General features: G+C 44.9%; 2 protein-coding genes across 2 annotated transcripts in view; both read left to right on the top strand.

Moving 5' to 3' along the window:
- TNNT2 (troponin T2, cardiac type) overlaps nucleotides 1-17,157 on the top strand; it is a 311,842-nt gene that overhangs the window by 237,319 nt on the left and 57,366 nt on the right. The window lies entirely within an intron of this gene.
- Nucleotides 1-17,157, top strand: part of LAD1 (ladinin 1) — a 40,435-nt gene that overhangs the window by 8,714 nt on the left and 14,564 nt on the right. Inside the window, exons 2-4 of the mRNA XM_063143855.1 lie at nucleotides 10,867-11,010; nucleotides 14,526-15,126; nucleotides 16,447-16,599. Coding sequence (XP_062999925.1) covers nucleotides 10,867-11,010; nucleotides 14,526-15,126; nucleotides 16,447-16,599 — 898 coding nt within the window. The remainder of the gene's footprint in view (nucleotides 1-10,866; nucleotides 11,011-14,525; nucleotides 15,127-16,446; nucleotides 16,600-17,157) is intronic.

The following is a 17,157-nucleotide window of genomic DNA, read 5'->3' as shown; positions in this document are numbered from 1 at the left end:
TACAGCCCCTTCCATTGCTTCTCATGCTGCCGTGGAAGATCCCCCAGTCCTCCAGAACAGCTTTTCAGAGGCAGAGCGGATCTTCAGGGGGAAGGAAGAATCATGGAGATCGCCTTCCTGAGCACTACTTTGGATCCAACTCAGCATCCTTAAGAATAACCAGGAGACAGGGAGTTAGAGACTACAGAATTCACACAAATGAAATCTCAAATATTGCAGAGATTTGACCAGTCCTGAATAAAGCCTTCATTCTGTGATGAAGCCCCCCTCAAAATAGGCTCCCCAACCACAGCTGTAACATATAAAGGGCATCTCAGTCACTATGTGGTCTACTTAACAGAGGGGACTATTTCATCTCGGCTTCCTTCCTTTTTACATTTATCGTAAAGGAAAGAAGGAGCTGTGCATTGTCTGTTTTCAAAACAGGAAAGAGAGGAGATATTTTGGAAGACCAAGCCCTGTGTCTATTAACAAGAGCATCTTGTTTTCTTGCAAAATCTTGTTTTGACAAAAGGCGAAAACCAAGTTTTTCAACAGGAAAGCCCTTCCTTCAGTTCTTGCAAACCAATTCCAACTGCTGAAATGAAATCAGCAAATTGTTGGTTTCCGGTCCATTCATTTCCCATGTCAGTTACATCAGACTGGTAATATTCTGGTTTATTTCAGTTGGTGCACAAATGAGATGCTTAACACAAACTTGGAGTTGGGTCCTTACCAAGGGTCTCCCAGTCACCCTTGAGCCAAACCTTTCTGCTTAAAATGGTCTGGACATTTTTTAAAAGGTATAACTCTATGAAGCAATAGTACAACATTTTCAGACATTCAGTGAATTCAGTTATTCATGGAATCAGGATAGTGGGTTGTATCCCAGGTTAGTCTAACTTAAGTCCCACTCATTTCAATGAGTTTAAGTAGACATAACATTGAAATCCACCTAGTGTTTGCTGTCCCCATTCCCCACATAGGCATGAAGGTCTGAACAGAGACACTGCATGTTTATACATAAACTGTGCATACGCAGTCAAGAACTCTAGTTTTTGATTGAACTGAGATTTTACACATGTCCAAGTGTATAAGTGTGTAAGCTTTCTTCAGATGTTAGCAGGATGGAATATACTATAGATTCCATGTTAGTATGACAGTCCGTGACCTCGTTGCATGATCACCACAGCCCAACCTTGCTTATTTAAGCATGTTCATCTTGTGGCACCTGTGGATGCCAAGTTACTGATTTAAGCCATCCACCATGGCTTCTCATGTCATCCAAACCTGGCGAGGATGGCTTGTTGGGGTGGTTAATAAAGCTTCCTACAACAGGTGATGGCTTTTGGGTGGTTTATTAATCACTCCAACAAGCCAGTCTTGCTGGGTTCGGATGACACAAGAAGATGCGCCTAGTGAAGGGAATTAAGGAAATGAATCTGCGTGCACCTGGCACCCGCAGGGGTGGTTAACCAGTCACCGTGGCTTATTAACCACCCTCGTGTCATGCGAACCAGCCCTGTGTGTCAGGAAATGCTAGCCACTGCCCAATATGGAAAGCAGTGTCACTGCAGCTTCTCAGAGAAGAGGACACATCCCATCCTATGCTCCTTTGCAAAGCAGGAATAATTCTCTTGCACTGATTCCCTGGGTCCAGTCTGTACAGATGTCCAAAGGAAAAGGGCAAGATGAAGAGAATCTCTTGTGCCATCTCCTGTCACTGCTTGTTCAGTCATTAAGGGCTAGTAACAAGCAGTGGCCCAAGGAGGAGCTAAGGGTTTTCAGGGGTTGGTAGTGGAACCCCTGCTAAAGTGTGTGTCCCACTCTAAACTAAGTCCTGGAACTTTGCTAGTCAATACAGGGGCATAAACAACAGAGTGGTCAATTAAGCAGGCAAATGGTCAAACACAGGCAAGCAGTTAGATATGCGGGGTCAGACTTGTGATATGTGGATGTATGTACCTTTAAGAGGGGATACTACAAGACTAAAGCAGCAGTGATCAGAAGAGCAGGCAAAGGTCACAACACAGTGAGGCAATCAGATACATTGAACAGTCCAGAAGTGGAGTCAAGAAGGAGTCCAAGGATCAGTATCATGGAGCATCAACCACAGGGTAAGGTACAAGGCACTGGAGCTGCTGGAACAGTGATGTTTCCAACAGTGGCTAGGCAGATACTGGGGCCAGCTGCAGTATGTTAGAGTTCTCTGGTCAGAGCCCTTCTCATGAGGAGCCCCTTTCCTCTGAATAGACTTCTGCTGCAGCATGGCAGTTTCTCTGAGTTGACCCTGCCTCCTCTGGCGCTGACATTCCCTTGGTCTTGTAGGGTGCTCAGCCTCCTCTGAGGCAGCATTCCTGCCTTTCTGAGTGACTGGGAGCTCAACAGGCACCTCCATGGGCTCAAGGCCCTGCTGTGGTACAGGCCGTGGCAGGAATTGGGCGTCTTCTTCTAACTCTTCCCCCACAAAGAAGGATCCCAATGACAGCATGGGCCTTGGCAGCGGAAAGATTGTTTCCAAAGATATGGAAACTCCTCTTGTCATTCCCTGAGCTGTTGAGCAGCAAAGGGCAGGTTTTTGTTTTTGTTTTTTAAAAAATATATCTTCATGGCCCAGTTTTTCAGCAAAGCCACTTCTATTTAGTGGGCATCTGTCTTTCCCTCATTCCTGCCAACCATCGCTTATCACATATAAGATTAAATAACACTCAGAAGATCAAGTACTGTCTTAAAGCCAGTGGTGCATTTAGGGCCCTGCAACCCTGAGGGTTCCCGAAGAGAGTGGTGCCCTCACCACTCAGAGAGTGGTGGGTGATGAGGGCATCGAAGCAGCAGAAGCAATCTCCATTGAGTTCCTGTAGACATGCTGCTGCTATTATTTAAGTGAGTTTAAAATGCAAAACTGCACATGCTCAGAGTATTATTATTTTTTTAAAAAAATTAAGGTTGGCAAATAGTGTTGTTTGTTGTTCTAAGATTTCAGGAATGTAAAAGCAGTTTCAAAGGATGGAATGGTTGCTGGGGAAAAAGAATGCTTCACAACTGAAATAATACTCATGGCCATTTATAGGGCCTTCCCATAAAAACACAAAGTCCAGGGTCAAAAATTACCTAGCTGTACCACTGCGAGGCGAGATCTTCTTGGTTCAACACCCATTAAACACCTGAACCCCAGCAAGAAAACCCAGTGGAACAATGTGCACTGATCTGAAGCTGCTTGTAGTACAGGTTTATGAGCAAAGTAAATAAATACAGACCTGAAATGTAGTCCAGTCAAAGAACAATACATAAATACATAAATAAACTACATTGTTTAGCACAGGGTTGCTGAACTTAATCCAGCCTGCTGGGTTTTTCAATCCAAGCTGCAGAGCCTCCTGGGGTTCCTCCGAGGGCATCGCCAAATTTGGGCCAGTCAGGAAGCCAGGCTGTAATCTCCAGTCTCAGATCGGAGGTAACTGAGGATGTAGTTGGCAGAAATCCTGCTGGCAGCAGGAAGAAGAGCCGCTCTTCCCAGCACCAGCAGAGTAGCTTTGCTTTGCGCCCAAGAGAGTACCATGTGAAGCCAGGGATTTGGCCCACACCGTTGGCCTAATCTGGCCCACTCCTCTTCCCAATTTGGCCCACAGCCCCTCCCGGAGTTCCTCCATGATTAAAGTTGGGAGAAATTATTTTTTATTTTCTCCTTGTCTTGTCTCTTCTCACAGTTCCTACAGAACCATAGGCTGGGAATTGAGAATGAGAGATGGTAATTTGCCCAAGGCCAACAATGAGTCCCTTGAGCTTTTTGATCTTTGGACCACACAGGCTTATAGTATATTTGTTTATTGTGCAACTGTTTGCTTCTGATATTATAGATTTGCCAGTTTGTGTAGCTGACAGAAAGGGCTCATGTTTTTATTTCAATGCTACTTTTCTTTTGCAAGTAAAAAAAAATTGTAACAAAATTGGGAGAACTATCAAGCATTAACTCTCTGTGAGTAAATTAAAGCACCAAGATCATAAACCATCAAGAACTTGTCCTGCACAAACCCCACTGAAATGAATTGTGGATTGGGTCCTGCTTCTGCAAAGACACGCATCTCTGAGGTCACGTATAGAACTATGGTGGGAAACCTGTGGCCCTATGGCATTGTTGTTGTTGCTGCTATTGTTGTTTATTACATTTCTATACTGATTTCTATACATTTCTGTTCTATTACATTTCTAAAACAATTAAAAACAATATACAAAATTGAAAATAATGAAAACACAGTTTACATAAAAACATACATTTAAAACAACTATAGTCAACTATAAGCTGTCAACTGAACCTAAAAACAGATCTGGAACCAGTTAAGCTCAATTGACCTGTCGCCGAAAAGATAGCAATGTGGGCACTAGGCAGGCCTCTTCGGGAAGATCATTCCATAGTTGGGGGGGAGGCACTACAGAGAAGGCCCTCTCCCTTGTTGCTGTCTCCTGAGCCTTCCTCAGAATAGGCACCCAGAGAATGACCCAGAGAACCTACCTGTATACACTATGGTGTACGGGGTAGGTTCATGCTGGGAGAGGCGTTCCATCAGGTATTGCAGTCCCGAGCCATGTAAGGCTTTATCTATACAGCCTTCAGCATAACTTCATGCAACCCCCAGCCTGATTGCACTAGTCATCTGCAAGTTATCAGCCCTCTGGCAAGAGTGACTGTTGAGTGGGAATGAAAAGGGAAGGGGGGATGAGAGAGAGAGAGAGAGAGAGAGAGAGAGAGAGAGAGAGAGAGAAGGGGTGTCAGAAAGAGAGAGGTGGGAGAAGGGTATGACAGAAAAAGATGGTGGGTCTGTCCTGCCCACTTTGGGCTCTGGCCCTGCCCAGCACTGCTTTCAGCCTAACCCACCACTACTATGTGGTCTCTAAGAGATTACCTCTAAGGAATGTGGCCCTTGACAGAAAGGAAAGGTTTCCCACCCTGACATATATCAGATATACTTTGGATATTATTATTATTATTATTATTATTATTATTATTATTATTATTATTATTATTATTATTATTATTATTGGATCTAACAGAAATGGCCAAGTTCAAAAACTTGGCCACTTGCCCGGTGATTGATTTGTCTGAGTTCTGAAGTAATAGGGACATTAGAAAATCAGTTGGGTGAGCAGGAAAAGATTGTAAAATGGGGTTCAGAAGATCATTTCTAGCCCCTTGATAAAATCTACAGAACAGTGACACATGTGATATGGTTTCCACCTCGGTATTTTTACATGGACAGCATCTGTTGAGCAGTGGGATCTTTATTGTATGTGCCATCTAAAAGTTTAGAGGGATTAAGTACCCAAAGGGATTACCCTAATTACCCTTTGGGTAATTAATGTATTGCAGATCTTTGTGATATGCAACGCCTTTAAAATAATATCCTAGCCACCAGGTGATCACGTAACGAGAGGAATAGAAACATCTATTGGAGTACTCTCTCCAGCTAATTATTTTGAAATGGATGGAACAGAATTTAATGTTCATTTCCCATAGATGCTTTGCACCTATATTATACACACCATTTAGTTTCATTGTGAAAGGACAATTATTATTATTATTATTATTATTATTATTATTATTATTATTATTATTATTTATTTATTTATCATTCTTGTGCATGGAGTTAAAAAGCCCTCAATGAAAGATGCTGATGAATTGCATTCTTAGCGAGATATGTCAGCTAGCCAATTGTCAGAGTTGCCTATGGCTGCAGACTAACCTGACTATGGCTGGGTTCCCCCTTGAGCTAGTGTGCTTCAGTGGTGTCTTAGAGCTGACATTGCACATAGCAGAATGGCAAGTAGGGAGTATGAATCTCCTGGACTGAGGATTTGGCACACAAGTGGGCAGGGAGGAAGCAAAGCAAGTACTCCTATGCGTCAAATCTATCCAGGTCTAATAGCCAGGAAGACATAGTTAAGGCTGACCTTTTGGTGGTTTGGATCCTGGGGAATGGGGGTCAGGACATCATAGCCTGGGGATCCTTTCGGTCTGAAGCCCTGAGTAGCACCTTAAACGGGGCATCTGAGCACAGATTCAGACAACTTGTCTCTAATCCTGGCAGTTCCTGATTCTCTGCTGACATGGCCTACTGATGTCATTCTGGCATTTCAGCTTTTGTGTATCCACAATGTGACCTTGATGAACCCCCACCCTCAAGCTATCAGAACCCACCAGATTTAATGTAAGAATGCGGGGAGGGGAGATTTAAACCCTACAGAGTCGGCCCTACCACTGGGCAAAGTGAAGCCGTTGCTTCAGGTGGCAGATGCTGTGAGGTGTTGGAAAGGAGACCTGAGTGCCATGCAGCCTGCTCTGCACCTTCTGTGTGAGCCTGCTAGCTTAAGGTGCCGTGGAGAATGCTGTCCCATTGTCACTATTGAAGACAGCTTCATCTGCCAGTCTAATCGACTTTTGTACATGAGATGAGAGGACATCCCTTCTTGTTCTTTGCCTCAGTGTCTTCGACTGATCCTGAAGCCTTCCCACCCCCACCTTCCCACCCCCACCCTGAAGCTGCTTTCACTCCAGGAGGGAAGCTGCCATTGGCGCTCACATGACTTTACCAAGGCTACAAGATAGGTTTTGAATGGAGGTGCAATCCAATCTAGCTCCCTTTCCAATGGGTCACACTGACCGATTATTTAAACAAACTGGATTTGGGAGGAACTTAAAACATGTTGGGTCAGTGCCAAGGATGAAGATCATAATAATATTCTGCAAATACCAGGTATGTGGCCTGTGCATTATGTATAGGAAGTACCTCTGTGATCTGGATATATAGGCAGATGGCGGGGTGGGTGCATGGGAATCAGGCATACACTGAGGCTGTGACTTAGTAGGCACAGGGACAGGGACATTTGGTCTTTAGATGTGGACTCATGCCTGAATACATTTAGCATATTACTGCGTTTGCCTTTCCTACACCACCTTGGCGAGCCGCAAAACCCGGAGGCAGGAATTGCCTTTCTCCTCCCCATTCCCTCCTCCGGGAGCTGGGAGTGCACCATGTGGATCCAGGTCCGTACCATCGACGGTGCCCAGACCCAGACCCACCAAACCTGCATTTGACATGCAGGTTCAGCTGTATGGAGGGTGATAACAATGGAGTTTTAGAAGCTGCCTTATACTGCGACAGATCTTTGGTCTGTCTGCATTGACCGACAGCAGCTCTCTAGGATTTAAAATAGCCGTCTTTTTCAGCCTTGAGTAGAGATGCGAGGGTCTGGACCTGGAATCTTCTGCATGCAAGGTGTATGCCAGGGGTGCAGGAAGTCTACCCCACCAAGCCATTTCTAGCACCCAACCAGCACCACCCTCCATCTGCTATGGTGGTGGCACTCCTTGGGGCATGGCAGAGCTTGGAGATAAGGGAGGGAATTATTTTTTAATACCAACAAGAGAAACCTCAGGGATTTCCTTGTTGGAGCTAGCACTAATGCTAGCAAGGGAATCTCGTGGCGTGTGTGTTTGTTAGTGTCTATGGTGGTGCCTGGGCAGGATCTACGCTACTGCTTTAAAACAGTTTATAACAGGAGTGACAACTGTTGGGGCCAAGGATTTGGGAGGAACTTAAAACTGTTCAAACCATTTTCAAAGTGTCATTTCCTGCTTGGTGTAGAAATCCCATGTGCCCCTGGTGTATGCGCTACCAATAAATTGCAGCTCTTCTTCTTCTTCTTCTTCTTCTTCTTCTTCTTCTTCTTCTTCTTCTTCTTCTTCTTCTTCTTCTTCGAGGCCAGGTCACTTGAAATCTGGAATAAATGAGTTTTAGGCCATAGCTAGACGGGGCTTTATCCCGGGCTGATCCCTGGGATCATCCCTGTGTGTCCACATGATGCACAGGGGATCCCCGGATCAAGGAGGGATGATCCCTCCCTTGCCCTGGGATCTCGCCCTCCCCTTTGGCCCCATTTTTTTCGCCATCCCGGGCTGAGCTCAAGACCGCGGAACATGTGGCCGGGTGCCATGGGTTCACCTGGCTCTGCGCGATTCCTCATGAGGAGCTGGGAGCTGTGCATGGGGTACAGCGCTCCTCAGGAGCGCTGCGCCCATGGGGGTAGAGTAGGGTAGGGGGAGCGGGGAAAGTAATTTAAATTTCAAAAAGTACTTACCTTTTGCGCATGAGCGTTCATGCACTGCTGGCCCTTTAATCCCCCTCCCCAAAAATGGCAGGTGCGACACCTCTCCTTTTGAGGTTGTCACGCATTGCGTGTAAACAGAGGAAGGATTGTGCGTTAAACACAACGCGAGATCTTCCCTCCTCTGTCACGGGCTAACAGGTAGCTAAGGCCCCAGTTAACTGAAGTTCAGTGTGACATTTGGGCTCCACAGTGGCCAACCAGATGCCAATAGGAAGCCCACAGGAGGCCACGAGCACAATAGCAACTGTATGCCACAGCAACTGGCACACAGAGGCATACTCCCTCCCTCTGATACGAGAGGTGATATACAGCTATTGTGACAAGCAGCCAATCTGCAGGGCAGGATCTCCACTACTGCTTTAAAACGGTTTATAACAGTAGTGACAACTGTTAGGGCCCAGGACAGACTCCATATACAGTCTTCAAAACATTTTCAAGGTGTTATATTATATCCTGCTTGGTGTAGATCTGGCCCAGGAATTCGCCTAATCCCATTTAAAGCCATCCAAGCTGGCGGCCATCACAACATCTTGTGGTAATGAATTCCATAGCTTGACTACGTGCTAATACTGGTCTGTTACCTGCTGAATTTTGATTACTCATTCAGACTCCACACAGGTGTTGGCAACATAACAGGTTTATTACACACAGCTTGCTGGTGGGGCTTTGAAATACGCGCCTGTGGCAGGGTTTCTGTTTGTATCTGGTAACTTGGGCAGGGCTCTTGCAGCTTTAACTGTAGTGATGAAGAGGGGATTTCACCAGGTGCTGCATGCATACAAATGGCAACACCTGCTGAAATTAAGCTGAAAGTTAAAGATTCAGGAGCCCTGTCCTCCTTCCCATATGGTCACCCTGCAAAAGAAGTGCAGGCAATGAAGGCACAGGAGGGACAAACGAAGAATAAAGATTGCTGGAGCAGATGCTAGTAGGTTGGATCTAAAGCCCTAAGCCCTGTGGTCCAATCACAGTGTCACTGGCACAGCAGCAATTCAGTGGCGTGTGTGTTTTTAAACCAGGTCATTGTAGATGAGGGTGGGGCTGTCTTATTGTGATTTAAAAAACACCCAAGGGAAGGGTCTGTGTGAGTCATGAATGGCCCAAGCAGGTTGGTGCCGTTCCTCTGTTCACCGCTGGCTGTGGGCAAGGTGCTTGCTGCTCCAATAGGATTTAAAAGTTCAGTGCCAAAAGCTTCTACATGCTTTACTTCTTTATTTCTCTCGTCCCTCCAATCTTTTGTTATGCTTTCTCTCTCGTTCTCTCTCTCCCTGATTTGCATAGCGCTCTCTCTCTCTCTCTCTCTCTCTCTCTCTCTCTTAGTGGAAAACAACATGGCTTAACTTGTTTTTGGAAGTAAAAGTGCCGTGGTAATGATTAACCAGCACCCTGGGATAGCTACACACGCGAGTGGCAATGTTCATGCATGCCAGGAGGCTGGGCACCCCCCGTGCCACGGTCTAGAACTGGAGCCCTGTCAGTCAATGAGGGCCGTGTAGCTACTGAAATGTATTAACATCGGGGGGGGGGGGCTTTCACTCAGAGCATTTCATGGGTTTCAGTTGTGCTTCTTGGGGCAAATGGTGCCCACAGGCAACCTCCTCGGATCCCCCTGCCTCTCAGCAGCTGTCTGGAGAGCAGGGCTCCACCCACAACTGCTGCAGAATGTAGGAGGTGCGATGTTGCTCTGAGAAACGCTGTGCCACATCATATTGCTGAGTCTGTAGGACGGGCTTCCTACACCACTGTTTGTGTGTGAATGCACAAACAAGGAGATCAGGAAATGTTCACAGGCACACCTGTAGTATGTGGGATAGTAACACCTCAACATCCAGAAAACAGCCCAATGGGAGTGCACCCATCCACTAGAATCTGGCTTGGTTGCTTTGAGTAAGCAATTACTATCGTTAGGTTGTCCAGCAGGAATCGGGAGGCAAGAATTCAAGGTAAGGTGTTGATACATGAAGGAGAAGTGTCAGGTGGGCAGAACTGATCCTAAATCTGCTTTCCATCCTTACTTGGTTCTTTGGCGGCGATTGTTCCTTCAGCCGGTTTTGCAAGATTCCCACCATCCAAATGCAGGTCTTAGAATATATCCAAATATTCAGTCTTTCATGTAACTGCCCCACCTCAGAATGCAGAAAAGGTACATAGTAGATGAAACTACATATTTTTCACCTATGGGGGTCAGGTGAAATTCTTAAACCAAACTGGAGTAAGGTTACAATATTTTAAATATAGTTATTACTGTAACATACCCTCCAACATTGTGTACTTGTATTGGTCCTATTTTCACACCAAGGCTTTTAAGATATTTTAAAATAACAACAACAACAAAAACACAACAATCTGAGGGGAACATACAGGAGAATAAAAACATACACAAATTAAAACAGCTGCAACAATTATCCATTAAAATAAAGCCCTGTAAAACAACTAAACTGATGCATTAAACTGCCCATCATATGCCAGGGAATTGATTGGGATATTGGGAGAGGGGCACCACCACTGAAAAGGCCCTGTCTTGGGTCCCCAACCATCTTAACCTCAGATACTTGTGCAACCCAACGAAGTGCCTCAGAAGATGATGTCCATGTCACGCAGGCTCCGCACTGCAGTGGTCACCATAGTGTAATGAAAGAAATCTGTACTTATGGTTCCCTTTATTCCCGAGCCAGCATTTTAGTAAAACACATGTTTGTCTTTCTACCCTGCTTTCTCGGCTAGCCTGGCCCAGCAATGGAGTGCTGAGGATGAGGAAGAACAGGAGAGAGAGCGCAGGAGAAGACACAGACAGCTGAGTTCCTCGTCTGAAGTAAAGGTGGAAACCCCCAGCGCCGTACAGAATGCGACCAGTCGAGCACCCAATAGGTATATGTATGTGTGTTGGGGTGGGGTACATGTAAGGTTCTGCATGGCAGATTGAAGCTGTTTCTGGCTGTCATGGTGCTTGAACTCAATTCCATTGATTTTTGAAGACAGCTGAAGTATTTGTGTTTACTTTAATGGGCATTAGATCCATTCTTAGGAAGGTGGGTGTGGATTGCCTGGAATGAGAAAGTCTAGCTTGAATGCAAACTTTTCTTCCATGAACAGAGCATGAGCACATAACAGGGCTTTCCCTATCCCTATCATCTGCAGCCCCATTGGGCTTCCCCCACAACCTCCTGGGGGTTGGGGGACACTTCTTGGGAATGATGTGGGGTATAGTACAGAGGGCTGTAGATGGAGGGGGGGTATTGGAATGAAGGAGCAACTCACATTTGTGAGTAATTTGCAGATTTGGATGTATGAGAATTCCATTTCCTTTAGTAAATCACTCAGAAATGCCCCATTTGAAACCCTGAATAAAAGTGCATGTTTTCTAGAATTCCCAAACTTGTGTTTGCATTTGCAAAACTGACACTTTAAAAAATGCACAATTCTTAAAAAATTTAAAATGTGAGCGTTTTTTTTTAAATGTACACTTTAACAGTTCTCCTTTTCATGCTTTCAGCAATGGGAGAAAAGTGCACACTTTTGGAAAATGTATTTCTCCGTTTGAATGAACCCCCCCAAAATAGGTTGCAGATGAGAATGGGAGTGAGACAAACCGTGATCTGAAGTGAGGTTTAGGGAATTTTGACAAGTTTGTGGCTCCCTGCTTCTCCCATCCCTACTTGAAGAAGGGATCAGAAGTCATTGGGAGAGCACATGCTTTGCATGCACAAGGTTATTATTATTATTTATTTATTTATTTATTTATTTATTTATTTATTTATATAGCAGTAGTCACTGTCTGGTATCTCCAATAGAAAAGGATCAGGTAGCAGATACTGAGAAAAAGACCTGTGTCTGAGATCCTGGGCAATGGCTGCCAGGCAGAGTGAAGACAAATTGTCTGACTTAAGGGAAGGCAGCTTTCTATGTTGCATTCAGTTTTCACAACTAAGGGAGCAAACCTATGACCCATAGAAGTTGCCTGAGAAGTTGTCAGAGGGGGGATCTACACTACTGCTTTTAAAGCGCTTTAAAGCACTTTGAAAATGTTTTTAAAACTGTATATGCAGTGTGTCCTGGGCCCAAACAGTTGTCAAAACTTTTATAAAGCGCTTTAAAGCAGTAGTGTAGATTCCCCCCAGAGACAGCAGTTCAACCTTGGAAGGAGGAATCAGAGATCCACCATCCCACCCCCTGTCCCCTCAAAGCTGATGCAGAAAGGACCTTATCAGCTGGCCCCTGAGGTTAGAAAATTGACCTCAGAGAGGGGAAAAGGGGGCATTCTGGTAGATGGGGATGGGAGGAGACCCGAGAGGCCAGGATACAAGCTATCCTGAGGCTTCTCCAGCTTCCTCCCTTCCCCATCTGAAACACCATTGCTAGATGGGCGAAAAAGCCCACATAGCAAAAAATACAGGGTGGGAGGATGGGGAGGTGAAGTTTGCCTCTGCTTTTTTGCCACCCTGCACTGGATGATAGGATGCCTCTGAGTTCAGGGGCTTCTGATCATTGAGGGTGCGATCAATAGGACTGAACCCTAATTGCAGTATAGACTTTAGAGGATTTGGAACAAAGGCTGCTGAGCTGTTCTGGAATCTGGCTTCTACTATTTTAGATTGTGGGTGGATGAGTGAAAGAAAGAGGGAGAGAAAGGAAATGTGTCTGTTAATACAAGGCGGGACTATTATCAGGATTGTTTGTGATATGTGATTTCAGACAAAGAAAGGATTGTATATTGGGTGCTGAATTCACTATCTGAAAATCTTCATGGTTTAATTATTATTTTTAAAAGCTGATTTCTAGCCCTTATGCCTGTCAAGACAGATTTGAAACATAGGAAACTGCTCTACCAGGCCAGACTACTGGTTTATTTCATACACCTAGCCCCATATAACTAACTCTGGCTGTCAGTGGCTCTCCTGGGTTTGGGGGCAAAGAGACATTTTTCTCCCTCTCTCAAAATACTAGAACCAGGGGTCATCCCAAGAAGCTGATTGGTGGGAGATTCAGGACAAATAAAAGGAAGTACTTCTTCACACAGCGCATAGTTAAACTATGGAACTCACTACCATAAGATGTAGTGATGGCCACCAATTGGGATGGCTTTAAAAGGGGGGTGAATAAATTCCTGGAGGCAAAGGCTTTCAATAGCTACTAGCCTTGATGGTTGTGTGCTATCTCCAGTAATCAAGGCAGTAAATCTGTATGCAACAGTTGCTGGGGAGCATGGGCGGGAGGGTGCTGTTGCTCCTTGTCCTGTTTGTTCATCCCTGGCCAATGGCTGGTTGGCCTCTTGGTCTGATCCAGCATCAGGGCACTTCTTATGTTCTTCCCATTGCCAGATCCTTCATTAACTGCAGTTTCCAGGATAGAATCTAGGAGCTTCTGGATACAAAGCACGTACTATACCACTGAGTGGTGGTTCCTTCCCAGAATATGTGGATATTGCCTGGCAAAATCTTAGAAGCCAGATTCTCAGCAGTCAGGGTTACTTCTTTGACGTGCCCCACCCCTCCCCAGCAACTTAATGATCTTTTATCTCCATCAGAGTCCCACTTTCTTTCTTTTACCTCCCCCTTCCCAATAACATGGGGTTTAGGTTGTAGACACAGAGTGGGTGACACTCCAGACACTTTTATTTACAAGAAAATAAAAGTTGCAAAAATGCAAGTCCTTTATCCTAGCTGTATTCAGGCTTTTCCAGCTGCTGCTTCCTCGTGCACTCAACTTTTTCTGTTCTAGTCCTTTCTGTCTCTCTCTGGCCGGCTCTCTCTTCTCTCTCAACCACCCAGAGAGCTTTTTGTGAACCCCCCAGAGAGCTTCGGCTATTGAGCAGTATAAAAATGTAATCACTCAATCAATCAATCAATCCTCTTCCCCCCAAACAAAGGCCATAGCTAGACGGGTCGATATCCCAGGGCGATCCCCAGGATCATCCCTGTGTGTCCACATGATGCACAGGGGATCCCAGGAGCAGGGAGGGATGATCCCTCCCTTCCCCCAGGATCTTGCCCTACTCTTTGAGCCCACTTTTTCTATGGTTTCAGGCTGATCCCGAGACCATGGAACGTGTGTGCGGGCATCGCGGTTTGTCCTGGCTCCTCATGAAATTTATCTTAACCTGGTTTGGAAGTTCCATTATCTCTAAACGGGTATACAACTTGTGGTCCTTCAGATGTTTTGGCCTACTAACTTCCATCTGCCCTAGCCAGCACAGCCAATGATAAGGGTCCTTGGGAATTCTGCGCCAAATCATCTGGAGGGCCACAGGTTGTGTACAAGTTAATTTTAATCTGGTTGGCATATTCTGGCAGTCATACATTCCCTTGCTGTACAAAACCTAACACCGTAGTGCCCCCCAGTGACATTTCTAAGGTTCTAAAAGCTTTACTTCTCTTTCATTATAGGTTCAGGAGTCCTACAGAGGCCAAGCCATCAAAGCTGGTGACCTCAAAGCTGGAAAATGAGAGGAAACAAGTAGACATATTAAATAAGCAGGAAGACAGAAGGGTCAGGAAGCGAGTGGAGATGTTCAATAATGTGAAACAGGATAAGAAGGAGACATTGGATGCCAGAAAGTTGAAAAAGGAAGCTGTTGAAGAGAAAGTAAAGTCCCCTTCAGAGCCACCCCAGGAACAGAAGGATCCAATAGTGGAAAAATGTGAAGTGCTGGTTCAGCAAAAAGACCCTGCAAAAGAAAAGCATCAAAAGCTGGATCAGGAAAAGAAAGAGACGGCAGTGGAGAAACGTGAAAACTTGGATCAGGAAGTGAAGGACCCCAACACAGACAAAGATCAGGTCTTCATTGAGGAGCAGAAGTCCATGAATACTCATGAGTCTCAGAGGCTGTCTGCAGTCCAGAATGAGGTGGCTACGCAACAGCCTCAGCGCACGTCTTGGGAACGGAAAAGCATCAGCCGGCTCGAGGTGAAGATTCAGCCAAGAGCAAGGAACATCAGCTTCCATGAAGTTCCTCGTTCTGCAGCTACACCTGCCTCTGTGCCGCAGGTACTCAACCATGGTGTTTTAGTGGGAAGCAGCCCAGGGAGGTGATGATGATGATGTTGACGATTGATGATGATGATTTATTTCATTTTTATACTGCCCCATAGGCAAAGCTCTCTGGGTGGTTTACAATAATTTATACTAAAAATAGTCTAACAAATTTAACATAGGAAAATTAAAACAATGTAAAGCTAAAAACAATTTAAATAAATAATATTTTCCCGAATATAAGCTGTGCTTTGGGAATCAAGTTTAAACACAAGTTAAAGGCGGGATGAACTGAAGAGATGGGGTTATGTTGCACTCCAGTCTTCAAAGTTGGCAGCTTGCTTCACTCCGCAATGGAATCAGAGTAGGATATGGCAGGGACTGGCTGTGATGCTCGAGGATGGCTGAAGGGAGACTGACGGCGTAAGGAGAGCAACTAAAGGACTAAATGAGTCCAGTATTAGTAGACGTTCATCTGATTTGTTTATTTTATTTATTTGTGATATTTATATAAAGCCAACAAATAACATTATTCTTGGGGTGGCATATAGCATAGGTAGAATCCAACTAAAGTCCTACTTAGAGTAAACCCATTGAAATGAATGGGATTTAAGTTAGTCATGATGAAGTTAAGTCTCATTCATTTCAACCCTAAAGTAGGACTTTAGTTGGATCCTACCCAATATAATCAAATAACCATGGGGTGGTGGTGGTGGTGGTATGAACATTTCCAGAGAGGATCAAAGCAGGTAACTAACAAATAAACTGTGCATAGGGAGGTTCAGAACACTAAAAATGCAGGTTTTTAATTGAAAGTGGTTTGAAAACGGTATATGGAATGTGTCATGGGCCCCAATAGTTATCAATACCCTTATAAACCGTTATAAAGCAGTTGTGTAGATCCTGCCCAAGTTGCTGACCAATGACTTGCTTTGTTTTTTATTTTATTTTTTGCTTCTGCAATTGTGCCCAGAAGAGTTAAATAATGAGCGATATAATGAAACCTTTGGCAATATCATTTGTACTTTTACTCAGAAATTTCAGAAGTTATAACCCAACAAGGTCTGCCACATGTGCAGTGCAATCCTATACATCTCTACTCAGATGTATGTGCCACTGAGCTCAATGGGTTTTACTCCCAGATAAATTTGTATAGGATAATCTGTCAGACCTCTCAACGCTATTAAAAAAAAATCCATTTTACATTACTGGATCAGCCCAAGGCTCTTACCTCTCAATCCCTATCGTTCCTTGATTCATATTTGTCAATAATAATAATAATAATAATAATAATAATAATAATAATAATATATTTCTTACCCGCCTCTCCACTAGGCCACGGAAAGGAGCATTCCTAAAACAGAAGGTGAAGCTGTAAGCTGTCCCTCGCACCAAGACGGATCTGAGGCTCCCTTACTAATCTCTCACCCTGTGATTACCTACAGTAGCTCATTCAAACGGACCACTCCAAGGACAATCTCATTCCGGGTAAGCATTAAAGGTCAAGGGAGGAAAAGAACCCTGACTGAAAAAAGGCCAAGACCCTGTTTCACACTTTGCTCCCAGGGAGGAAGCTCAACATGAAAGGACTGTGGGACTAGCACTGTCCTTAATGTCCAAGGGTTGAACGTGGACATCTGCACAGGGGAAGGTTATAGGTTTATAGTTTTATGTGTGCACACTTCCACACAAGTGGAAATCCTGCACAGTCAGGGTTTGTGTTTCATGAAAGACTATGCACAGATAGCTCTAAGTGCATAGGCTTCCTCTATGGGCATGTCTATACCTACGGGTGTAGAGGGCTGGAGAGGGGGGCAATCCTGGACTTACCTACTTCCAGGATTGTCGCCCTGTGTCTACATGCGGCGCACAACATTCTGGCAGGAAGAGCTCCTCACGTGCCCTGTCTAGATCAGGCCTATGTAGATGTGGATGTTGTGTGTGTGTGTGTGTGTGTGTGTGTGTGTGTGAGTGTGAGGGGCCAGGATGACCATGGAGCCACATGGCATTGGAGGTGGCGGGACCAGTGTCCCATAAGTACAGGGC

This window comes from Elgaria multicarinata, chromosome 1 (genome assembly GCF_023053635.1).
Source record: "Elgaria multicarinata webbii isolate HBS135686 ecotype San Diego chromosome 1, rElgMul1.1.pri, whole genome shotgun sequence".
NCBI classification, from domain to species: domain Eukaryota; kingdom Metazoa; phylum Chordata; class Lepidosauria; order Squamata; family Anguidae; genus Elgaria; species Elgaria multicarinata.
The sequence above is the reverse complement of the archived record's forward strand: the minus strand, read 5'-3'. Positions and strand labels throughout refer to the sequence as shown.